Source organism: Musca autumnalis, unplaced genomic scaffold (genome assembly GCF_047663935.1).
Source record: "Musca autumnalis isolate F117 unplaced genomic scaffold, ASM4766393v1 scaffold_5, whole genome shotgun sequence".
Classification (NCBI taxonomy): Eukaryota; Metazoa; Arthropoda; class Insecta; order Diptera; family Muscidae; genus Musca; species Musca autumnalis.
This window is the reverse complement of record NW_027412088.1, coordinates 27,496,172-27,522,565: the sequence shown is the minus strand read 5'-3', so window position 1 is coordinate 27,522,565 and position 26,394 is coordinate 27,496,172. Positions and strand designations below refer to the sequence as shown.

General features: G+C 38.6%; 1 protein-coding gene across 6 annotated transcripts in view; it reads left to right on the top strand.

Annotated features, from left to right (window-relative positions):
- Dgk (diacyl glycerol kinase 1) overlaps nucleotides 1-26,394 on the top strand; it is a 410,387-nt gene that overhangs the window by 293,104 nt on the left and 90,889 nt on the right. For all 6 annotated transcript variants that reach the window (XM_073990829.1, XM_073990828.1, XM_073990827.1 and 3 more), the window contains 2 exons: nucleotides 21,209-21,334; nucleotides 21,476-21,600. In XM_073990829.1, coding sequence (XP_073846930.1) covers nucleotides 21,209-21,334; nucleotides 21,476-21,600 — 251 coding nt within the window. The remainder of the gene's footprint in view (nucleotides 1-21,208; nucleotides 21,335-21,475; nucleotides 21,601-26,394) is intronic.

The window sequence follows — 26,394 nt, the reverse complement described above, 5'->3', positions numbered from 1 at the left end:
ACCAAAGATTGTGTTATGGCATATAACAAACTCCCACTCTCACCCACACATATTTATGTTGAAAAATAAATTCTGAACATTTACTGCATTACAATGTTTACGAAACAACTGATTAACATATAAATTACCAGGAAACAGCAGCAAAGAAGAGACGAAGCAAAAGAGAGAGCGTACATGAGAACGATAGAATTCCAAATTCATAGTAAATTTCAAAACTAAACCCAGAAACGTTGAGGAAAAATCAGTAGCATACCAAGTTATTCCTCTTATCAGTTTTATATTCAGCACGTGTTAGTATGTGTGAATATTATTTATGTATATAAAGTTGTCGTTAACATAAAAACGCCCGCATTATGGTTATGTTAACGGTAAGTTATGGCAGAAGTATGTGTGTTAATATGGTATTAAATATTATTTAACTTTTAACGTTACCAAAACTCAGTATTATTTTCACAACAAATCTAAAATTATCAGGAAGCTGATAATGGTTCACGGTGTGCCTTAACCAAATTTAAATGGAAAGTGCTTACAACTGGGAAGTTTTTGCAGATTCTGAAACTACAATGCTCATAGATGAGAAATATCAAGAAACAAAAAAATCGTCAGAGAGATTTTCGAATAAATCGCGATTTAAGTTCACATGTTTAGGGGTACTTTACGTTTTCACAATTTTGCTTGGAAACCGCGAGCCCTATGTAAATGGGCCCAAAGAAAATATTGTAGCTGTGAAAATTCACCACAAGATCGACCTTTATGATATTTTCGTAGGTTTTACCGTTTCTGAAATATAGACGTTCAAATTGAGACAATGCATTGACTGTATCGCCTTCTTATAAAACAATATCATGCTCAGTGCGCCTTAACTAACTTTTGATTAAAACTGCTTACACATGGGAAGATTTCGCGGATTCTGAAACATCAATGTTCATAGATAAGAAAAATAAAAAACAGAAAAAAAATCGTCGGAGGGATTTTTAAATAAATCGCGATCAAAATTCACAATTTTAAGGTTTTTTTAGGTTTTTACGATTTTGCTTGGAAACCGCAAGTCGTATCGAAATGAGTCTAAAGAAAATGTTGTAGCTGTGAAAATTCTCTACAAGGCTGACCTTTAGATTTTTTCGTAGGTTGTACCATTTTTGAGATATAGAGGTTCAGTTCAAATTTTTAGGTTTTTATCTTAAGTCATCAAAATTTTGCTTGGAAACCGCAAGTCATATCCAAATAAGACTAAAGAATATGTTGATACAGTGAAAATTCTCTACAAGATTGTATGACTTATTTTTTTCTAGGTTGTACCATTTTCAAGATATATAAGTTTAATTTGGGAAATTGCAGTAATAACATTGTTTTATAAGGAGGCGATACAGTCAGTGCATTGTCTCAATTTGAACGTCTATATCTCAAAAACTGTAAAACCTACGAAAATATCATAAAGGTTATTCTTGTGAAGAATTTTCACAGCTACAAAATGTTCTTTAGGGCCATTTACATAGGACTGATGGTTTCCAAGCAAAATTGTGAAAACCCAAAAAACCCCTAAAAATGTGAACCTAAATCGCGGCAATTTTTTTTTGTTTCTTGGTATTTTTCATCTATGAGCATTGTAGTTTCAGAATCTGCAAAAACTTCCCAGGTGTAAGCAACTTCCATTTAAAATTAGTTAAGGTGCACCGTGGGTTCTTTGAGACTGTATTCATTCCAAAGATCGTGTTCGGTGTATAGAAGATCTCAAAAGAACTTCTTTGGTTTACAGAAGACTTTAAGAAGTCTATAAAAGACCTCAATAGATCGTCTTCGGTTTATGGAAGACCTCAAGAGGTTTTTTCGGTTTACAGAAGTCCCCCAAGAGGTCTCCTTCCGTCAATGGGTGATTACATGTGGTCTCCCTCAGTCTATAAAATACCTATACAGAAGACTTGAAGAAGTCCATAGAAGACCTCAAAAGTTCTTCTTTGGTCCAGAGTATATCCCAAGAGGTCGTTTTCGGTTAATGGAAAAACTCTAAAGGTCTTCTTCTTTTTATAGTAGAGCACAAGAGGTCTACTTCCGTTTTTTATAGAACCTCAACAGGTGTTCTTTGGTCTATAAAAATTTTCAAGTGGTCTCCTTCTGTCTATAGCAGACCTCATAGGTTTTTTTATACCCTCCACCATATGGAGGGTATAATTAAATTTGTCATTCCGTTTGTAACACGTCGAAATATTCGTCGGAGACCCTATAAAGTATATATATTATTGATCAGCATAAAATTTTATGTCGATTTGACCATGTCCGTCTGTCCGTCCGTCCGTCCGTCCGTCTGTCTGTCTGTTGAAATCAAGATACAGCTCGCAATTTTAAAGATAGAGAGTCAAAATTTGGTACAGAAGTTTTTATTACTTGCAGGATGGTTGGTATTGAAAATGGGATATATCGGTCCACGTTTTGATATAGCCCCCATAGAACGGTACCTCCCGATTTTCGGTATTTTTAAGGTTTTAGCTTCATTATCCTACCAAAAAGGCTGAAATTTGGTACGTAGTCTTCTTTAGTGGTATAAAATTTTCCCCCAGAATTTTGTCGGTATCGGTCCACACCTTCATATAGCCCCCATAGAACGGTACCTCCCGATTTTCGGTATTTTTAAGGTTTTAGCTTCATAATCCAACCAAAATGGCTGACATTTGGTACGTAGTCTTCTTTAGGGGTATAAAATTTTCCCCCAGAATTTTGTCGGTATCGGTCCACACCTTCATATAGCCCCCATAGAACGGTACCTCCCGATTTTCGGTATATTTAAGGTTTTAGCTTCATTATCCTACCAAAATGGCTGAAATTTGGTACGTAGTCTTCTTTAGTGGTACAAAACTTTCCCCTAGAATTTTGTCGGTATCGGTCCACACCTTCATATAGCCCCCATATAACGGTACCTCCCGATTTTCGGTATTTTGAAGGTTTTAGCTTCATTATCCTACCAAAATTGCTGAAATTTGGTACGTAGTCTTCTTTAGGGGTACAAAACTTTCCCCCAGAATTTTGTCGGTATCGGTCCACACCTTCATATAGCCCCCATAGAACGGTACCTCCCGATTTTCGGTATTTTGAAGGTTTTAGCTTCATTATCACACCGAAATGGCTGAAATTTGGTACTTAGTCTACGTTCGTGGTATAAAACTTTCCCCCAGAACTTTGTCGGTGCCGGTCCATGCCTTCATATAGCCCCAATAGAACGGTACCTCCCGATTTTCGGTATTTTGAACGTTGTGGCCTCAATATTCCACCGAAATGGCTGAAATTTGGTATTTAGACTTCGTTAGGGGTACTCAAACTTCTACTTTAAATTTGTCGGTATAGGTCCATGCCTTCATATAGCCCCCATTTAAAGGTACCTCCCGATTTTTCGTATTTTGAAGGTTGTGTCTTCAATATTCCACCAAAATGGCTGAAATTTGGTATTTAGACTTCGTTAGGGGTACTCAAACTTCCCCTTTAAATTTGTCGGTATAGGTCCACGCCTTCATATAGCCCCCATGGAAAGGTACCTCCCGATTTTTCGTATTTTGAAGGTTGTGTCTTCAATATTCCACCAAAATGGCTGAAATTTGGTATTTAGTCTTCAATGTGATATAAAACTGTTCGCCAGAAATATGTCTGAACAGGTCCACGCTTTCATATTGCCCCATTTCTGACTAAAATTCGTCTGTATAGGTCCACGTTTCGATATAGCCCCCATCCGGATTTTCGTAATACTGAAGATTGTGACGTCAATATCCAACCAAAATGGCTGAAATTCGTTATTTCGTCTTCCAAGAGTTATAAAATATTCCAGAAGAGTATTATCAGTATAGGTACACGTTTTCCTATATCCCCAGAGAAGCTTACTTCTTGATTTTCGGTATTTTTTTAGTTTTAGCCACATTCTCTTACCGAAATATAGGAAATTTGGTATTTAGTCTTCTTTGAGCCTAAAAACTTTTCGTCAGAAATTTGTCGGTATAGATCGACGTTTTCAAAATAGCCCCAAATAATGGTGCCTCACATTGTTTTGCCGAAATTGCTGAAATTTAGTATTAAGTCTTCTTCATACACGAAAGGAAACTAATTATTCCATTTTACTTCAATACAACTTGTGGTGGAGGGTATAACAAGTTCGGCCCGGCCGAACTTAACGCCGTTCTTACTTGTTTCGTTCTATAGACGACCTCAGGATGTCTTCTTCGGTCAATAGAAAATTTCAATAGGTGTTCTTCGGCCAATAGAATATCTCAAGAGGTTTTCTTGATTTATAGAAAATCTCAAGAGATCTTCTTTCGACCATGGTTGATTACAAGTGGTATCCTTCAGTTTATAGAAGACCTCATGAGTTCGACTACGTTTTACGTTCAATTAATATACCACCTCAAATGATCGTCTTCGGTGTATAGAAGATCTCATAGAAGACCTCAAAGATATTCCTCGGTTTACAGAAGACCTCAAGAGAGCTTCTTTGGCTTACAGAAGACCTCGAGAGGTTTTCCTCTGTTTATAGAAGTCTATAGAAGACATCCATAGGTCTTCTCCGGTCTATATAGTACCTCAAGAGGTCGTCTTCGGTTTATGGAAGACCTCAAAAGGTGTTCGCCGTTTAATAGAAGACCTCAAGAGGTCTACCTCGGTTTTTAGAGACCTCAAGAGTTCTTCTTCTGCCTAGTGAAGATTTAAAGTGATCTTCTTCAGTATATAAAAGACCTAATGAATTCTTCTTCGTTCTATAGATGACCTCAAGATATATTTTTCGGTCTATAGAAGTCCTCCAGGGATTTTCTTAGTTCCATAGACGATCTCAAAATTTCTTCTTCGGTCTATAGATATCCTCAAGAGGACTTCCTAGATTTATAGAAGACCTTAAGAGGACTTCCTCGATTTTTATAATACTTCAAGAGGTCTATATCGGTTTAGAGAAGACCTGAAGCGGTCTTCTTCGGTCCACACAAGACCTTATTAGGTCTTCTTCGGTCTATAGAAAACCTTTGGTTTACAGAAGACCTCATGAGGTTTTCTTCTGTTTATAGAAGACTTTAAATAGCCTATAGAAGACCTCAAAAGATATTCTTCGGTCTATCTAATACCTCATGTGGTCGTTTTCGGTTAATGAAATACCTCAAGAGGGTTTCTTCAGTTTATAGAAGACCTCAAGAGGTCTACCTATATTTTTAGAAGACAGGAGGTTTTCTTCGGTCTATAGAAGATTCATATGGTGCCTTTCAGTCTATAGAAGTCCTCATGAGTTCTTCTTCTCTCTATAGTCGACCTCAAGAGATATTTTTCGATCTATAGAAGGTGTCAATATATTTTTTAAGTTCCATAGACAATCTCAAGAGCTCTTCCTGGGTTTATAGAAGACCGGAAGAGATTTTCCGTTTATAGAACAACTCAAGAGGTCTGAAAACTTCATTATGTCTTCATCGTTCTATAGACCAACTCAAGAGGTATATAGAAGACCTCACGATTTCTTTTTCGTTTCATAGAAAATCTAACAGGTATAGAAGTCCTCAAGAGGTCTTCTTTGCTGTATAAAAGTCCTCAAGCGCTCTTCTTCGACCTCTTAAAAGGTTTTCTTCTTTCCATAATCTTCTTCGATATATAGATCGTCTAATTGGTCTTCTTCGGATTATGAAAGACCTCAAGAGGACTTCTTCTGTTCTCAGACGACCTCAAGTGGTTTTCTTCGGTTTATAGAAGAACTCAAGAGGTCTTCTTCGATTTGTTTCGTTCAATAGGCGACCTCCAGAGGTCCTCTTTGATCTATAGACTAACTCAAAAGGTCTTCTTCGGTCTATAGATTGGTATTTTTGGTTTATAGAAGACCTCAATAGGTAGTTTTCCGTTTATGGAAGACGTCAAGTGGTCTTCTCATGTTTATAGAACCCTCAATGGGTCTTTTTCGGTCTATAGAAGACTTCTAAAGGTCTTCTTCGGTCTATAGACGACTTCTAAAGGTCTTCTTCGGTTTTATAAGACCTCAAGAGGTGTTCTTCGGTTCATATAAGATCTCAGGGGGTCTTCTTCGGTCTATAGAAGACATCTAAAGTTCTTTTTCGGTTTAAAGAAGGTATCAAGAGGTCTTCTTCGCTTCATAAAAGACCTGAGGAAGTCTATAGAAGGAACTCAAGAGATATTTCGCGACCTGTAGAAGACCTCCAAAGTTATTCTTCGTTCTGTGGAAAACCTTATCATGTTCAGAAGGCCTGAACAGATTTTCTTTATTATTTGCCGACCTTAAAAGGTCTTCTTCTATAGGAGACCACCTCAAGATGTTTTCTTCATTTAATAGACGACGTCAAGAGGTATTCTTCTTTCCATAGACGACCTCAAGCGATCATCTTCGGTCTATACAAGACCTCAAGAGATTTCCTTTGATGTATAGAAGACTTCTAAAGGTCTTCTTCCGTGTTGGAAGAACACAAAAGGTCTTCTAAAGATCTTTTTCAGTTTAAAGAAGGTCTCAAGAGGTCTTCTTCGGTTCATAGAAGACCTGAAGAAGTCTATAGAAGACCTTACAATGTCTTCTTCGTTCTTCAGACGAGCTCAAGAGATATTTTGCGGTCTGTAGAAGACTTCCAAAGGTAATCTTCGTCCTATAGTTTAGAAGGCCTGAAAAGATTTTTTTCATTATTTGGCGACTTCAAGAAGTCTTCTTCTATAGAAGACCTCAAGATATCAACTTCGAAACACTTACCTGGTATAAAAGGCCTCAGGATGTTTTCTTTATTTAATAGACGACATCAAGAGGTATTCTTCTTTTCATAGGCGACCTAAAGCGATTATCTGCGGTCTATACAAGACCTCAAAAGATTTCCTTCAATTTATAGAAGACTTCCAAAGTTCTTCTTCGGTTTTGGAAGACCTCAAGGGGTCTTCTTCGATCTATTTTTCTATTTTTCGGCTTAATGAAGGTCTCAAGAGGTCTTCTTCGGTTCATAGAAGACCTGAAGAAGTCTATAGAAGACCTTACAGTGTCTTCTTTGTTCTTTAGAGGAGCTCAAGAGATATTTTGCGGCCTATTCTTCGTTCTTGTTATGTATAGAAGGCCTGAAAAGTTTTTCTTCATTATTAGCCGACCTCAAGAGGTCTTCTCCTATAGAAGACCTCAAGATATATCAAGATATTAATCCTTACCACGTATAAAAGGCCTCAAGATGTTTTCTTCATTTAATAGACGACATCAAGAGGTATTCTTCTTTCCATAGACCACCTCAAGGGATTATCTTCGGTCTATACAAGGCCTCAAGAGATTTCCTTCGATTTATAGAAGACTTCCAGAAGTCTACATCGGTTTATAGAAGACCTCAAGAGATCTTCTTCTCTCCACAGGCGACCTCAGTTGGCTTTCTTCGGTTTATAGAAGACCTAAAGATGTCTTCTTCGGTTTATAGAAGACTTCAAGATGTCTTCTTTCTGTAAAACGAAGAAGACCTCTGAAGGTCTTCTATAAACCGAGAAAGCCACTTGAGGTCGCCTGGGAAGAGAAAAAGATCTATTGAGGTTCTATAGAACGCAAAAAATCTATTTAGCTCGTCTAAAGAACGAAAAAGACATTGTGAGGTCTTTTATAGACTTCTTCAGGTCTTCTATGAACCGAAGAAGACCGCTTGAGACCTTCTTTAAACCGAAAAAGATCTTTAGATGTCTTCTAGTTTTACAGGAGTCCTACAGAGGTCTTCTTCGGTTTATAGAAGTGCTCACAATATCTTCTTCGTTCTATAGACGAGCGCTAGAGATATTTTGTGGCCTATAGAAGGCCTCAAAATTTCCTTCGCTCTGTGGAAGACCCGAAGAAGTCTTCTTCTGCAATAGAATACCTCAAAAAATATCATTCGTTCTGTACAAGACGCCGAGAAATCTTCTTCGGTATATGGAAGAACCCAAAAGGTCTTCTTCGGTCTATAGAAGATCTCAAGAAATCTTTTTCAGTCCACGGAAAACGTTAAGAGGTCTTCTTCGTCTTATAGAAGATCTTTAATGGTGTATGTAACTAGTAGACCAATGCAAGAGGAATGCTAATCCTTCACGTCTGTCCTCAAAAAGTTTTACTGCACTCAGCACGTTGTACAACAAAGAAAAATCTACTCCTGGCAGTGAGCGTGAGTGTATCTTGGAAAGATCCGACACCGCCGATTTGAATAAAATCCTTCTTCCCTATTCTAAGTAAGCTTAGGTTATAGTCGTGACATTTATGAGAGAAGACTATCGGGTATGTTCTGAGACACACTTCACCTCTCGTGCAAAGTGAGAGGATTTTTTGACAGTTTTTACGCTTCTCTTTCGACTATTTTATGCAAGGACTACAGTGTAAACTTCTTTTTAAATACCCTAATGAATCTTAGTCCCAAGAAGTTCGCAAAAAATAGAAGTAAAGTAAAGGCTTGAGGCGTGAAGTGAGAGGTGAAGTGTGTCTCAGTACATACCCGTATATATTTCGACGCCTTTTGAAATTTATTACACATAAATCAGGTATCTACTGTCCATACCTCTCTAAATTTCTTGTTTTATTTTTCTGTCAGCCGCATTATAAAAAAATTATTCAAATTCTATAACAAAAATATCAAAAAGGATTATCATTATCTGTACAATGAATTTTTCATACGTAATAACATTGAAACGTTACTGCCATCTTCGGAGTTTCATGTTTCCATTATGGCCAGAACAAAAAAATTCCATACTAATGCTATTACGAAAGAACGAAATCGTTATTGACAACAAACGAATTTTTTTCTTAAATGTCAGTCTTAGGAATTTGTCTTGCACTCAATGGTTGAATGTCAAATCACTGTCACATTCACTCGCTGACTCACACACCCGCCCGTACACAATGCAGACAATGATGTCTTTCTATTTCACATTCACATCGAATAGAATAGGATTTCATTCTCCGACACACAATTGAAGAATCCAAAAAAAAAACGTAAAACCAAATTCATAGAAAGTGTTTGTCATTTTGTGCTTGGCTTTGCACATATCGAAGAGAAGAGATTGAATGCGGATTGCTGAGAAATCAAACGATTTGGAATTCTTATTTGTTATTAAAATGAATTTATTATTGAAGTGCAATGACACACATTGCATTTTCTAAAATAAACTACCTTCAAAGCTACCTCCACCTCTTCCTCTTTTTCTCTCCCCCTATTTTGCATGCTCTATTGAGTGAAAAGCCATAAAATATGCATTTCAAAATATTGATGCCTTAAATTATGCAATAGTTTTTTTGTTTGCTTGTTTGGTCGTTTGCTTGCCATATAAACTGTGCAAAGGACAATAATAATTTGGAAAAATAATCTATGGATACCCTACGCCATATCCTGGAAAATTTATTCTCCTACCCGAAAATGAGACTCCAGAGGTCTTCTTCGGTTTATGAAATACCTCAAGAAGTCTTCTTCGGTTTATGTATAGCAGACTGCAAGAAATCTATAGAGACCTGAAAGTTTTCGTCGGTTTATAAATGACCTCAAGAGGTTTTCTTCGGTTTATGAAAGACTTCATGAAGTCTATAGAGGGTCTCAATAGATCTTTTCCAGACTATGCAAGATCGCATGTGGTATTCTTCGGTCTACTGAAGATCTCAAGTGGTATTCTTCAGTCTATAGAATACCTACAGCGGTTTTCTTCGTATTATGGAAGACCTAATGAGGTCTTCTTTGATTTATAAAAGAACACACGATGTCTTCTTCCGTTTATAGAAAACCCCAAGAGGTTTTCTTTAGTCTATGGACGACCTCAGGAAGTTTTCTAGGGTCTATAGAAGATCCTTAAGTGGTCTTCTCCGGTCTGTAAAAGACCTCGAGATGTCTTCTTCAGTTTATAGAAGACATCAAGATGTCTTCTTCGGTCCAGGGAAAACTCCAAAAGGTTATCTTCGGTTTATGGAAAACCTTAGATTATAAATGACCATTAGGTCTTTCTCGGTCGATAGAAGCCTTTAGGTGGTCCTCCTCAGTCTATAGGAGAGCTTAAGATAATTTTTCTCTGTCTGGAGAATACGTTAAGCACTACTATGCCCTTTAGAAGACATCATTGTATTTCCTTCGGTCTAAAGAAAATCTCAAAAGGTCTCCGTCGGTCTATAGAAGTCCTCATGACATATTTTTCGATCTATAAAAGACCACATCAGACATTCTTCGATCTATATACGGCCTTAATAAGTCTTTAGAAGACCTCGAGAAGTCATCTTCGGTTTATAAAATACCTCAAGGCATTTTCTTCAGTTCTAGAGGTCATATTCGGTTTGCAGAAAATCTCAAGTGGCCCTCCTCTGTCTATAGAAGACCTAATGAGAGGTCTCCTTCGTTCAATATAAGACCTCCTTCGTTCTATGGAAGACCTCAAAAAGTTTTCTTCGGTATATAGATCCCTGAAAAGGTCTTCATCGGTTCATAGAAGACCTCAAGATGTCTTCTTCACAGACGAACTAAGAGGTCTTTCTTGGCTTTTAGAAATCCTCATGATATCTCCTTCGATCCCTAGAAGACCTCAAAAGATGTTCCTCGCTGTAGGAGACCTCAACTAGTCTATAGAAGACCTCATGTTGTGTTATTCGTTCTATTGAAGAAGTTATCAGGCCTACTTCGATCTATAGAAGACCTCTAGAGGTCTTTTTCGTTCCATGATGACCTAAAGAGGCCTTCTTCGGTTTACAGAAGTCCTCAAGAGGTCTCCTTCGTTCTAAAGAAGACCTCAAGAGTTCTCCTTCGATCTATAGAAAACATCAAGACGTGTTCTTCTGTCTAAAGAAGACCTGAAACGGTTTTCTTTGATTTATAGAAAACCTTAAGAAGTCTATAGAAAACCTTCGTTCCATAGACGCCCCAAAGAGATCTTCATCGGTTTATAGAATTCCTCAAATGGTCTCCTTTGGTCTATAGAAGACCTCAAGAAATCTCCTTCGTTCTATGGAAGAATCCATGAGGTCTCCTTCGGTATATAGAGACTTTAATAGGTCTTCTTCGGTCTATAGAAGACCTCAAGAGGTCTTCATCGGTTTATATAAAAAAATCAAGAAGTCTACAGATGATCTCATGATGACTTCTTCGTTCTAGAGAAGTCTCTGCAAGGCCTTCCTCGACCTATAGAAGACCTCAAGAGGTCTTTTTTGTTCAATAGACGACATCAATTGGTATTCTTCGGTCTATAAAAGTCCTCAGGAGGTCTCTTTCGTTCTGTTGAAGGCCCCAAGACATTCTACAAGACCTTCGTTGCATAGTCGACCAAAAATGGTCTTCTTCGGTCTATAGACGTCCTCAACAGATCTCTTTCGTTCTGTGGAAGACTCTCTACAAGGCCTACCACGATCTATAGAGGACCTCAAGAGCTCTTCTTCGTTGCATAGACGGTCAAATGGTCTTCTTCGGTCTATAGACGTCTTCAAGAGGACTTTTTCTTTCTCTGGAAGACCCCAGGAGGTCTTCTTCCGTTTATAGAAACCTAAAGAGGTCTTCTTCGGTTTATGGAAAACCCCAAGAGGGCTTCATCGGTTTATATAAGACCTCAAGAGGTCTTCATCATATTCCCATGATGTCTTCTTCGACCTAGGGAAACCTTTACAAGGCCTTCCTTGATCTATAGAGGACCGCAATATGTCTTCTTCTGTCTCTAGAAGAACTCAAAATGTTTTCTTTGGTTTATAGAAGACCTCAAGAGGTCTTCATCGGTTTATATAAAAAAATTAAGGAGTCGTTCTAGAGAAGTCTTTACAAGGCCTACCTCGATCTATAGAGGACCTCAAGAGCTCTTCTTTGTTGTATAGATGACCTCAAATGGTATTCTTCGGTCTATAGACGTCCTCAAGAGGTCTCTTTCGTTCTGTGGAAGACCACAGGAGGTCTTCCTCAGTTTATGGAGACATAAAGAGGTCTTCATCGGTTTATATAAGAAATCAAGAAGTCTTTAGAAGACCTCATGATCTCTTATTCGTTCTAGAGCAGTCATTACAACGCTTTCCTCGATCTATAGAGGTCCTCAAGAGGTCTTCTTCTGTCCATAGAAGAATTCAAGGGGCCTTCTTCGGTCTATAGAGGACCTCATGTGGTCTTTTTCATCCTTTAAAAAATCGCAAGTGGAAGAACCGATAAGGACTTCTTCGGTTTATATAAGACCTCAAGAGGTCATCATCGGTTTCTATAAGACCTCAAGAGGTCTTCATCGCTTTATATAGGAAATCAAGAAGTCTATAGAAGACCTCATGATGCCTTCTTCGTTTTAGAGAAGTCTTTACAAGGTCTTCCTCGATCTTTAGAGGACTTCAAGAGGTATTCTTCGGTTTATGGAACACTTAATAAGGTATTCTCAGTCAATAGAAGAACTCTAGAAGAGTTTTTTCAGTCGTCTATAAAAGACCTCAAGAAGTGTTTTTCAGACGATAGAAGACATCAAGTGGCCTTCTATGGTCCATAGAAAACCTCAAGAAGTCTTCTTCTTCTGTCTATAGAAGAAGTCAAAAGGTCTTCTTCGGTCTATAGAGGATGCCAAACGGCCTGTAGAGGATGTCAAGCGGTCAACTTTTCTTGTGCTGATTTACTGGTAAAATTGTTGGCTCCTCATGAAGAATGTCCTCTGGTGGCATGAAGAGGCAACCAGTTGCAGTGTTCATTGTGGCTTTCTGACAGCTTTGAATATTCTTACCCTGCGCAGCGCTAACTTTTGTCTACCACACTGGCGCATCACTGCGACATTTTGTCACCACCCTAAGTGCTGCCGGACAACGACTTGTGAACTGCAGAGAAATTGATTTTTTTTTTCGAAATATGTTGCTCCTAAAGCTGAAAAATTATATTTCCAACCCGTTCCACCAGCGGACAGATATAGGTTATGTCCAAACTTTAGCTAAATTCGGAAGATATATTTCGATATACAAAGTCAAGGATCAAATCGGTAACTCTCTTTGAGAATTAAGGTGTGCACCAGTCAATCAAATAGGCGGACGGACATATCTAAAAGCATTATTTCAATGAGGTACATTCTCAATCGTATTAATGTGCCATCGTGGTGCATAGGTAAGCAGGTCCACACTAAGAAGGTCTACGCTTCAATTCCCGACCAGAACATCAAAATTTTTTGCGGTGTCAATTCCCCTGAGTTTGATGTTGGCTTATAGCCTAGACAGACGGCAGTCTTAATTTGCATTAACAGCCTTAATTCAAATTAATTTGAACATTATCCCCATTTTAAATGCACAAAATCAATTTGAATTTATAATGAATTTAGCAATTTTAATATGGCAATGCTGTTGAAAATCAATTGTCTTTTGTCAAATTTCCATGTTTAAGAAAATAAAAAAGGAAAACAAATCAGCAATTTTCGCGTTTCTTTCAAATAAGTAGTGGTCTTTCGCGGATAGAATAGCAGCTAATCGTTTTTCGCGCCTTCTATCAAATCTATTTTTAAAATTTTTATTTTCACAAGAATTTCATTACCCACCATACCAATTCTATCGAAAATAATATCTTCTTCAAATGTTTCTTTACAGTTTTGCTACATTTTTTAATAATAAAAAGACTCAAAAATATCGCGAATAAATTAAAATTATTTTTGCGTTATCGTGGTGAAAAAGTAAATGGTAAAAAGTATATTCGTTTCGCATATTTTGGCGAACTTTTGTAAAACTTTATAAAATGGTCTGCTGGGTACAAACAAACAACACAAACAGCTGTTTCATAAATGCAGAAACTATCGTCTGTCAGGGTAAAAAGTTAATTCAAATTAAGGAATTTTTAATGCAAATTAACTCTGCCGTCTGTCTAGGGTATTACATTTCCTGAGTATTTACGCCATGAAAAACTTCTCTACAAGTGGTGTCGTACCATATCTTTCAGCTAATATGAATCGGCGTGCATTCATTGATATGGGAGAAGTCTGCCTTGTCCCTTCGGAGATTTTGTGGAAACATATGTATTTATGTATGTGGCCATAAGACGGAGCCCATAAAAAGTAGGGTACCACCTACTGAGCATAATCATCATTAAAATACAATACTGCAACGAGTATCTTTTATGCTAAATATCTGCATTAATTTTGTTATCCCCAAAAATATGCAGCATGTCCACGCAAAAAAAAAAAGAAATAATAATAACAGCAAACGAGATAATGTTCGCTGCCAAAGCTTCAAGGATATTTAAGCGCAACTAGAATAAATTGCAAGACTCATTTCTTTTGACTTTGACTAAAGTTGCTTCCATTTAGTTTTCTGTTTTTCATTCTTTTACAAACTCCCCAAAGTATGCTTTAGTTTTCTTTTAACTTTATTGATCAATTTATAGAGCTCAGTACCTTCTTTGTCTTGCACTTTTTAGAACTCGAACCCCTTCTCTATCACTAACCCTGCATTCATATTTTCAAAAACATGCTTGTTTGCAATCACTTCAAATGGAAGTGATACTCAGGATTACCCACACACGCACACACAGCCAAGACGAAACACAGACACACAGAAAGATTGTTTGAAAGAAATGTTGGCCCCTAGTTGTTTCTTCTTTTAAGCCAACAAATTGCCATTGTAAGTCATCTGTGTGTGTGTGTGTGTTTGTGTTTCTGTATTTGATTTAATTTCATAAATGCTCTCTTGAACATTTCATTTTCCAGCAAAGGATGGATACCCCCATGACAATAATAGCATTTAAGCCAAGCATGCATGGTGGCAGAAAATAACATGGAGGGGTTTATATAAAAGATGGATTGATTCAAATTCAATTTGAACAGAGAATACTTTGGGGTATAACCTCGGGTTGTATGGTTGAAAATTGCTAACCACCAAGCAGTTATAAAGATTATCAAAGAGCTTAAGATTTTCATTTTAGTGACTTGTCATAAAATAGTCGGAATTTAGCTTTTGGCTATTGAAAGAGAAATACAATTATTTGTGGTCTCCAATTTAAGACTGGAACTTGTTAGGGGTTCGTTGGCGGTGACTTTGTTAATGGTCTATCCCTCTTTGAGTTAGAGTTAATAATCTCATCCTCAATGTATGCAATAACTTCTTTTTGTGATTATCAGCCCCAGGGTATGCAATACTTTTTGTCGTGTTGTTATTTTTCCTTCTTTTTTTCATTTTCCTCCGGAAAAAAAGTATTTCTAATTTATTGATAATGATTAACGCAACATGCCCTGGGTGAAATTACAATTCATATGATTTTTTTCAGTCGGTGTTGTTTCCACATGAAAGTAGTTAGGCAGGCATGTGAGAGAATTTCAATGGAATTAAATGTTATGTCACGTAATGTAACAAGTCTTTATCAAAAACTGGCAGCAGAGTAGGTATCGCCCACATGTTATGAGCTGTTATTAAAGGCGGAAAGGAGTAATGAGTTCCTTTTTTTTCAAAAGAAATCTATGTTATGACTTTAGGCTGCAGATTGGATTTTCAATTAAAATGTGAAACTCATCTGCAGATATTTGTGTACGTGACACCGTTGATCTGGAGGGAAGGGAGCAAAAAATCAAGGAATAAGGAAAAAAGTATCAGTTGGCTTTGCCGAAAGCTAAGTACCATCAGTCTATGACAGCATGAAACCAGTAAGGAAAGCATTAAAGTCGGGCGGGACCTACTATATGATACCCTACACCACTGTGAAATATGTAAAATATATATGGGAGATATACATATAAATCTGAACCGATTTTGATATAACATGGTACACTTATTACTAGACCGAATTCAGTCACCCATTCCAAATTTCATCGAAATCGGACATATACATATAGCGTGTTTGGTGCAACAAATACGTGAAACCGGCCGAAAATATATATGGGAGCTATATCCAAATCTGAAACGATTGAAAGATATAATAGACCAACGAGCCTATCAGACAGCCTTGGATGTCATTCAAACTGATGCAGTCGCACAGAGATAGAGTGTAAGTGCCGCACTTTACGACCACTCCCATCCATCGTTGCAGAAAACGCCAACTGTCAAGGCAAATAGGAGTGGTTTAATCCAGTTAAGATCTGTATGATATAGCCGTCTTCAACCAGATTGCAGAATCTGGCATAGGGGATACTGCAACCGAATCCCCAGGTACCGAAAAAATAGCAAACCTATTTGAGTTGCTACAACACCAACAATTTCAGGTTAAAGCGTTGTTATGGTTACAACGTTCTAAGGAAAGGTGTGAAGGATTAGCATTATTTTTGCATTAGTCTATTAGTTACACACCTATATCGCTTGATCTAGATTCTGAGGACTTAAGATCATTTATAGGACGAAGAAGACATCTTAGGTCTCCTATAAACTATAGAAAACCTCTTGATTTCTTCTATAGGCCGAATAGGTCTTCTATAGGCTGAAGAAGACCTCCTGAAGTCTTCTATGGTCTGTAGGAGACCTCATGATGTGTTCCATTGACCGAATAAAATCTCTTGTGGCCTTCCACAGAACAAAGGAGATCTCTCGAGGTTTTTCGCAGAACGAAGGGGATCTTTCGAGGTCTTCTATAGATCGAAGAAGGTCTCTTTAGGTCTTCTATAAATCGAAGAAGACTTCTTGTGGCCCGGTAAGGTTTTCTGTAGAACGAAGAAGTACTCTTGAAGTTTTCTTTAGGCCAAAAAATGTCTCGTCTATAAAACGACATCGTGAGGTCTTCTATAGATCGAAAAAGACCTCTTGAGGTCTTCTATCAAGAAGAAGATCTCCTGAGGTCTTTTATAGATGGAAGAAGACCACATGAGATTTTCTACAGATCAAAGGTTTTCTATAAACCTTTAAAGACCCCCTGAGGTCTTCTATAGACTGAAGAAGACCTATTGGGGTCCTCTCTAGACCGAAGAAAACCTCGTCATCTATGGAAAGAAGAAGACCTCTTGGGGTCCTCTCTAGATCGAAGAAGATCTCCTGATGTCTTCTATAGATCGAAGAAGACCCTCTATACATCGAAGAAGATCTCCTGAGGTCTTATATAGGTCGAAGAAGTCCACATGAGGTCTGCTACAGATCAAAGATATTCTATAAACCGTTGAAGACCTCTTGAGGTCTTCTATAGACCGAAGAAGACGTATTGGGGTCCTCTCTAGACCGAAGAAGACCTCTTGAGATCGTCTATGGAAAGAAGAAGACCTATTGGGGTCCTCTCTAGATCGAAGAAGACCTCGTGATCTCCTGAGTTCTTTTATAGATCGAAGAAGACCACATGAGGTCTTCTATAGATCAAAGGTATTCTATAAACCGTTGAAGACCTCTTGAGGTCTTCTATAGACCGAAGAAGACCTTTTTGGGCCCTCTCTAGATCAAGGAAGACCTCTTGAGGTAGTCTATACATCGAAGAAGATCTCCAGAGGTCTTTTATAAATTGAAGAAGGCCTCTGGAGGTCTTCTACAGATCAAAGGTATTCTTAAACCCAAGGAAGATCTCTTGAGATCGTCTATGAAAAAAAGAAGACCTCTTCAGGTCTTCTATAGATCGAAGAAGACCTCTTGTGGTCTTCTATAGATCGAAGAAGATCTCCTGAGCCCTTTTATAGATCGAAGAAGACCTCTTGAGGTCTTCTATCGATCAAAGGTATTCTATAAACCGATGAAGACCTCTTGAGGTCATCTATAGACCGAATAAGACCTCTAGAGATCGTCTATGGAAAGAAGAAGACCTATTGGGGTCTTCTGTAGATCAAAGAAGACCTCTTGAGGTCTTCTATAGATCGAACAAGATCTCGTGAGGTCTTTTATAGATCGAAGAAGACCTCTTAAGGTCTTCTATAGACCGAAGAAGACCTCCTGAGGTCTCGAAGAAGACCTATTGGGGTCCTCTCTAGATCGAAGAAGACCTCTTGAGGTCTTCTATAGATCGAAGAAGGCCTCTTGAGGTCTTTTACAGATCAAAGGTATTCTATAAACCGATGAAGACCTCTTGAGGTCTTCTATAGACCGAAGAAGACCTCTTAAGATCGACTATGGAAAGAAGAAGACCTTTCGGGGTCCTCTCTAGATCGAAGAAGACCTCTTGAGGTATTCTATACATCGAAGAAAATCTCCTGAGGTCTTTTATAGATCGAAGAAGACCTCTTGAGGTATTCTATAGATCAAAGGTATTCTATAAACCGATGAAGACCTCTTGAGGTCTTCTATAGACCGAAGAAGACCTTTTGAGATCGTCTATGGAAAGAAGAAGACCTATTGGGGTCTTTTACAGATCAAAGGTATTCTATAAACCGATGAAGACCTCTTGAGGTCTTCTATGGACTGAAGAAGACCTCTTGAGATCGTCTATGGAAAGAAGAAGACCTATTGGGGTCTTTTACGGATCAAAGGTATTCTATAAACCGATGAAGACTTCTTGAGCTCTTTTATAAATCGAAGAAGACCTCTTGAAGTCTACTATAGTTCAAAGGTATTCTATAAACCGATGAAGACCTCTTGAGGTCTTTTACAGATCAAAGGACCTCGTGAGGTCTTCTATAGACCGAAGAAGACCTCTTGAGATCGACTATGAAAAGAAGAAGACCTTTTGGGGTCCTCTCTAGATCGAAGAAGACCTCTTGAAGTATTCTATACATCGAAGAAGATCTCCTGAGGTCTTTTATAGATCGAAGAGGACCTCTTGAGGTCTTCTATAGATCAAAGGTATTCTATAAACCGATTAAGACCTCTTGAGGTCTTCTATAGACCGAATAAGACCACTTGAGATCGTCTATGGAAAGAAGAAGACCTATTGGGGTTTTCCCTAGATCGAAGAAGACCTCTTGAAGTCTTCTATAGATCGAAGAAGATCTCCTGAGGTCTTCTATAGATCAAAGGTATTCTATCCTCTTGAGATCGTCTATGGAAAGAAGAAGACCTACCGAAAAATTTACAAGCCTCTTGAGGTCTTCTACAGATCAAAGGTATTCTATAAACCGATGAAGAACTCTTGAGGGTTTCTATAGACCGAAGAAGACCTCTTGAGATCGACTATGGAAAGAAGAAGACCTATTGGGATCTTCTCGAGATCGAAGAAGACCTCTTAAGGTCTTCCATAGATTAAAGAAGATCCCCTGAGGTCTTTTATAGATCGAAGAAGACATCTTGAAGTCTATTATAGTTCAAAGGTATTTTATAAACCGATGAAGACTTCTTGAGGTCTTCGATAGACCGAAGAGATAGTCTATGGAAAGAAGAAGACCTATTGGGGTCCTCTCTAGCTCGAAGAAGACCTCTTCAGGTCTTCTACAGATCGAAGAAGATCTCGTGAGGTATTTTATAGATCGAAGAAGACCTCTTGAGGTCTTCTATAGATCAAAGGAAACCTTTTGAGGTCTTCTATAGATAGAAGAAGACTTCTTGAGGATCGAAGGTGATGAACGTTAGCTGCCATAACAAACCAGAATAGATTTTGCTGAACTATGTTCGGGATGGTGCAGTCATCTAAATTCCTTATTGCAAAGTTTCTCTCCAAACCATCTCAATTAACTCCAGTAGCTTTCTGGTTACAACCCATCGAATCCCAGCAAAATAAATTGGAAGTAGTGCAATGTGGACTAGTTCTGTCACGGCATGTTTTTATGTAGTTCAAACGGAGTCGTGAAAAAGGCATTCCATTCCTCACATTTTAACCGCATTTGGATGCAATCCAAAGAATCACATCCATTTTTCACATTTTAACAACATCCGGAGGCAGTTCAACGGAGTCGTGAAAAAGGCACTCCAATTCCTCACAATTTAACAGCATCCGGATGCAGTGCAAACGGAGTCGTGAAAAAGGCACTCCGTTCACTACATTTTATTAGCAGTTGTTAGAGATCCCTACATCTACATAAATCAGTTTGTACATCTGTACAGGCAGCGATATACATTTTCCATTAAGAGATAAGCGTGTTAACATTTTCAAACATTTGTTAATACAAACTAAATAATATTTCATTTGTGAACATTTTTCCGGTAACTCAAGAGAAGAAAAATTCCGAATGGAGTGCTGTTGGAGTACATGTCGAAACTTAACTGGTGATGGGAAGACAACATATTTAGCAAATGAAGCAAAAACAGTTCAGCTTGGAACAAATGGAGAACGGAGGAAACACGCATCTTTGCGATTGAATTCAATGGAGGATTTTCATAATTTGTGTTAATGTAATAAAGTTCTTAATATTTTTGTTTTACACAAATAATGAATTTTATTTGTTCTGGCATATTTTGTAATGGCTTGCACAATTTCCGCATAATGCCTGTATCAAAACACGTGCTTTGGGCTGCCTCCTATTCTACCCCAAAGGGTTAGTTAAAATGCAATGCCAAAGGGTCGGTTAAAATGCAGTGCCAGGGGGTCAGTTAAAATGTAGTGCAATGGAGTGCCTCTTTCCGTAGTCACGCTCTTGTAAAAATCATGAGTGAAAATGCATAATTTGATGCACTTCCAGATCACTTGTACATATCATTTAACTGCCTCTTTGGAGGCAAACTTTTTGCTGGGATCAGCCACATTCCTAAACATACAAACTGATAATATGCTGTTACATCTACAATGAGCTTGGCGGGTGTGTTTGATGTTAAGCAAACATTTCATCTACAGGATCATGCCAGTGGATGAAAGACTAGTGTAACAGTTAAACATTCTTCGACATCAGTCTAATCTGCGGATATGTCTTTGGGCCCACCTTAGCAATATTGTGCCCTCATCAAAAACCTTCTTTAAAAATCCGTATTTATTATCATAATCCTTCAAAATCAAAGCTTACTATCGTTGATGAACAAAAACCCTTAAAAAACCACAATGACAATGATTTTCCTCTCAGGGTCTTCATCCAAACTCTTAAAAATGAGTTGTTTTTAAAAATCTTAATTTCTTATTTTCTTGGTCCCTGTCAAAAAATCTTTAAAACATTGACGTTTATCGTCCTCTTTGGATTCTCCAAACAGTCCTTGAACACACACTACGATTTCTTTTCACACAATCTCTCTAAATGTCGCATTTCCATTAAAAGTGTGAAAATCTTAATTACTTAACCAACTAAGCTGCCGAACACAACATAAACACGCACCCGGGCTTATTCCATTAACCACTTGTGGTTTAATTATTTTTATGACAAAGTTTGTTTTGCATGCCAAAATCACAAAACACACCCACACATAGCCTATATTCGAGGTTGAGGTTTCTAATTAATATTAAGTTCGCAGTAAACACCTTTATGTTGAGAAAATATTTATTTTGTCACCTACTTAACAATTTACCACAACAATAACAACAATTTGTTAATAACTTTGTTATTGTTTGTTTTTGTTTTTGTATACTTTCAGCTGATATAAAGCTATTGGCACGCAAATTGTCCCACTTTGATCCGTTAACATTAAAAGTGCCACTCAAGGATGTCGTTTGTTATTTGTCATTGTTGGAAGCTGGACGACCGGAGGATAAATTGGAGTGTAAGTAAAATTTTTAAAAAATAAATTGATAAAAAGGGATTTAAATATTTTAAATAAATTATTGAAATGATAATTTAAATTTTAATTATTTTATTTTTTTTAAATAATTTTATTTAATTATTTTAATTATCTTGTCTACAGTTATGTTTCGTTTATATGACACGGATGGTAATGGTGTTTTGGATACCGCCGAAATGGATGCCATAGTTAATCAAATGATGGCTGTAGCCGAATATCTTGGCTGGGATGTTAGTGAATTAAGACCGGTAAGTTATACGGACACATTTTCATTCCCTAACTTGTTTCATCGAAATACTCCTACACACAAAATTATAACAACTTCGAATATATTTCGAAGACCAGCTGCACACCATCTTTCAACCTTCACATTCTGTCAGGCTTCCAACAGTACTAGGTACAGATCTCAGATTGGTATAGGGTAGACCAAATGTCCGCTTTATTTGCCTATGCTTTATTTGTTAAGGGATTTATATTGGTGCATCCTTGAAATGGTTTGTTCGTCATTTGTTGTAAAATTATTTAATTAGTGTTCCTTTCGCCAAAGTTGGCTTTATCCAATTATGACGTTATTTTTGTTTTTAATGAATAAAATTAGTTTTCGGTTTGGTACCTAATTAATTTTATTTTTTTGTTGGTAATTTTCGTAATGAATAATTTAGTAACAGTCACAGAAGAGAGCTGACCACAAATCAGGTTATAGCAATTGGTTTATATCAAATATGTTTAAACTTAAATTTTATATCAACTTTATAAACCAAAATACAAATTCATTAAGGCAAGTGTAAGCTGTTAGCGCGCCCACCTTATGCCCATCTTAAGGTCACAATTATAGCTTCCATGACGTAAAGCATGAGTTTGGTTGCGGATTTGTAGTTAGTCGGAGACTAAAACATCTGGTATCCAACTTCACCCCAGTGAATGAAAGACTTGCTGCAATTCGAATAAAAGCTAAATTCTTCAACATCAGCTTTATTTGCGCTCATGCTCCCACTGAAGAAAAGGACGAACAGACCAAAGATATATTTTACGAGCGCTTAGAAGAAACATATGACCGTTGCCCTGCCCATGACATTAAAATCATTCTAGGCGATTTTAATGCCAAAATTGGAAAGGAAAATATCTTTGGCCCAACAGTCGGGAAACTCAGTTTCCACAGTGAAACATCTGACAATGGTATGAGGCTGATAGACTTTGCAGCTGCAAGAAACATGGTAGTTAGCAGTACCAGGTTTAAGCATCGCGATATTCATAAGGGCACCTGGCTGTCTCCAGATCACAGAACAAGTAATCAAGTTGATCATGTTGTGATAGATGGAAGACATTCATCGAGCGCGTTGGATGTACAATCGTTCCGAGGCGCAAACATTGATTCGAACCACTACTTTCTTGCAGCAAAGGTACATACCCGTCTAAACGTTGCAAATAAAGCACAGACACAACGCGGAAATTGGACATCGATAGGCTGCAAACACAACAGATAGCCACAGCATATTCCACTCGACTAGCCCAATTGCTTAGTCAAAGCACTCCTCATCCCGGTAACATATCAGCGCAATGGCAAAGCATTGCCCACTCCATGCAAACAGCCGCAAAATCCATACTTGGATACCAGAGACCTCCACCAAGGAATCCATGGTATGAACAGGAGTGTCGTGCTGCCACCGAAGAGAAAAATGCGGCATATAGGGCTGCTTTACAATCCGTAGCAACGCGTAGCGCACGAGATATACAGGGAGAAAAGGAGAGAGGAGAAACGTCTTTTCCGCAGGAAAAAGAGAGAGATGGAAAAGCGGGAGTGTGAAAAAAATCGAGATGTACAGGAGCCAGAATGAAGTCCGAAAATTCTACCAAAGAGTCAAGCATCAAACTGATGGCTTTGGTACAGGCACATCCTCCTGTAGAGACCGGCAAGGTAATTTGGTAACTGATACAGATAGTGCACTCTGGATATGGAAAGAACATTCTTCAAAAGTGTTGGTATCCAATAGCAGCGAAGTCGACGAAGATACCACAGTCCCAATCCCAGAAGATGGTATTGAATGTATACCGCCCAGCCAAAATGAGGTAAAGACAGCAATAAATCGGCTGAAGAATAATTAGGCAGCAGGAGCTGATGGCTTACCAGCCGAGCTGTTCAAAACCGGAGGCGACACGCTGATAAGGTATATGCATCAGCTAGTTAGCACCATATGGCAGGAGGAACGATTGCCCGACGATTGGAACCTGAGTATCCTGTGTCCCGTCCACAAGAAGGGAGATAAGTCTGTATGCTCTAACTATAGGGGCATAAGTCTACTCCCTATTGCCTACAAGATCGTGTCAGGGATATTGTGCGAAGGACTAAAGCCTATGGTCAACGAGATAATTGGACCATATCATGCGGCTTTAGACCTGGTAAGTACACCATTGACCAGATATTTATCCCTGCGGCAAATCCTAGAGAAGACCTAAGCGATGCAGATCGACACCTACCACCTTTTTGTCGATTATAAAGCAGCCTTCGACAGCCCGCTGCGTTCAAAGGTATTCCAAGCCATGTCTGAATTTGGTATCCTTGCAAAGCTCATCCGGCTTTGTAAAATGACTTTAACTGACACGAGGTCCTCAGTTAAAATAGGAAAGAACGTATCCGAAGAGTTTGGTACCAAAAGAGGTTTCAGACAAGGAGACAGACTTTCGTCTGATCTCTTCAACGTCCTGCTGGAAAAGGTTATACGAGAGGCAAACGTCAAAAGAAGTGGCACAATCTACACCAATAGTCACATGTTACTTGCTTATGCTGATGATATAGACATCATGGGCCGATCAGTAAAAGACGTAACTGATACCTTTATGAAGGTCGAAGGAGAATCTTCTAAAGTGGGTCTGGCGGTAACGGTGAGAAGACCAAGTTAATGGTGTCGACACAGAACATTTGTTCCATAGGCCAAACTAAGAAAAGATCTCAATTTCTCTCTATTTGGAATACCTCTGGAATACCGCGCCTTTTTATCTCATCATCCACTTGTTTGCGCCATCTATTCCTTGGCCTGCCAATTCTGCGTGAACCGCCATGTGGCTCGTATTTATACGCTTTTTTAGCGGGTTCATCATCGCTCATTCGTATTATATGGCCTAGCCAATGCAATCGTTGCATCTCGATACGTTTAACAATATTGATGTCGTTGTATAGCAGATACAGCTCGTGGTTCATATGACGCCGATATTCACCGTTAACGCAGATCGGTCCGTAGATCTTTCGAGGAATTTTTCTCTCAAACACGCCAAGCACTGCCTTATCTGCTTGCGCAAGTACCCAGGCTTCGGATCCATACATCAGCACGGGTAGTATCAGTGTTTTGTAGAGCGTTATTTTTGTTTCACGAGATGTGGCTTTGTTTTTAAACTGCTTACTTAAACCAAAGTAGCATCTGTTGGCCAATACAATTCTTCTTTTTATTTCACAACTGATGTCATTTGTTGTGTTTACGGAGGTGCCGATGTAGACAAAGTCTTTTACTACCTCAAAATTATAGGAGCCAACTTCCACAGTTGGTCCAAGCGCAATGGACGCATTGCTCGTCGACACCATCAACATGGTCTTCTCACCGTTTACCGCCAGACCCACTTTAGCAGATTCTCCTTCGACCTTTATAAAGGTATCAGTTAATTCTTTTACTGATCGGCCCATGATGTCTATATCATCAGCATAAGCAAGTAACATGTGGCTATTGGTGGTATTGGTATTGATTGTGCCACTTCTTTTCACGTTCGCCTCTCGTATAACCTTTTCCAGCAGGATGTTGAAGAGGTCGCACTAAAGGCTGTCTCCTTGCCTGAAGCCTCTTTTGGTACAAAACTCTTCGGAGAGGTTCTTTCCTATTTTAAAGGAGGACCTCGTGTCAGTTAAAGTCATTTTACAAAGCCGGATGAGCTTTGCGGGGATACCAAATTCAGACATGGCTTGGAATACCTTTGAACGCAGCGGGCTGTCGAAGGCTGCATTATAATCGACAAAAAGGTAGTAGGTGTCGATCTACATCTCTTGGGTCTTCTCCAGGTCAATGGTGGAATTGCCAGGTCTAAAGCCGCATTGGTATGGTCCAATTATCCCGTTGATCATAGGCTTTAGTCGTTCGCACAATATCCCTGACACGATATTGTAGGCAATAGGGTGTAGGCTTATGCCCCTATAGTTAGAACATACAGTCCTATCTCCCTTCTTGTGGACGGGGCAAAGGATACTCAGGTTCCAATCGTCGGGTACGCGTTCTTCCTGCCAGATGGTGCTAACTAGCTGATGCATACACCTTATCAGCGCGTCGCCTCCGGTTTTAAACAGCTCGGCTGGTAAGCCATCGGCTCCTGCTGCTTTATTATTCTTCAGCCGGTTGATTGCTGTTTTTACCTCATCTTGGCTGGGCGGTATACATTCAATACCATCTTCTGGGATTGGGTCTGTGGTATCTTCGTTGTCTTCGCTGCTATTGGATACCAACAGTTTTGAAAAATGTTCTTTTCATATCCTGAGCACACTATCTGTATCAGTTACCAAATTAACTTGCTGGTCTCTACAGGAGAATGTGCCAGTTTCAAAGCCATCAGTTTGATGCTTGACTCTTTGGTAGGATTTTCGGACTTCATTCTGGTTCCTGTACATCTCGATTTTTTCACACTCCCGCTTTTCCATTTTTCTCTTTTTCCTGCGGAAAAGCCGTTTCTCCTCTCTCCTTTTCTCTCGATATCTCTCTCGTGTGCTACGCGTTGCTACAGATTATAAAGTAGCCCTATATGCCGCATTTTTCTCTTCGGTAGCAGCACGACACACCTGATCATACCATCAATTCCTTGGTGGAGGTCTCTGGTATCCAAGTATGGATTTTGCGGCTGTTTGCATGGAGTGGGCAATACTTTGCCATTGCGCTGATATGTTATTGGGATGAGGAGTGTTTTGACTAAGCAATTGGGCTAGTTGAGTGGAATATGCTGTGGCTATCTGTTGTGATTGCAGCTTACCGATGTCTAACTTCCGTGTTGTGTCTGTTCGTACTTTGTTTGCT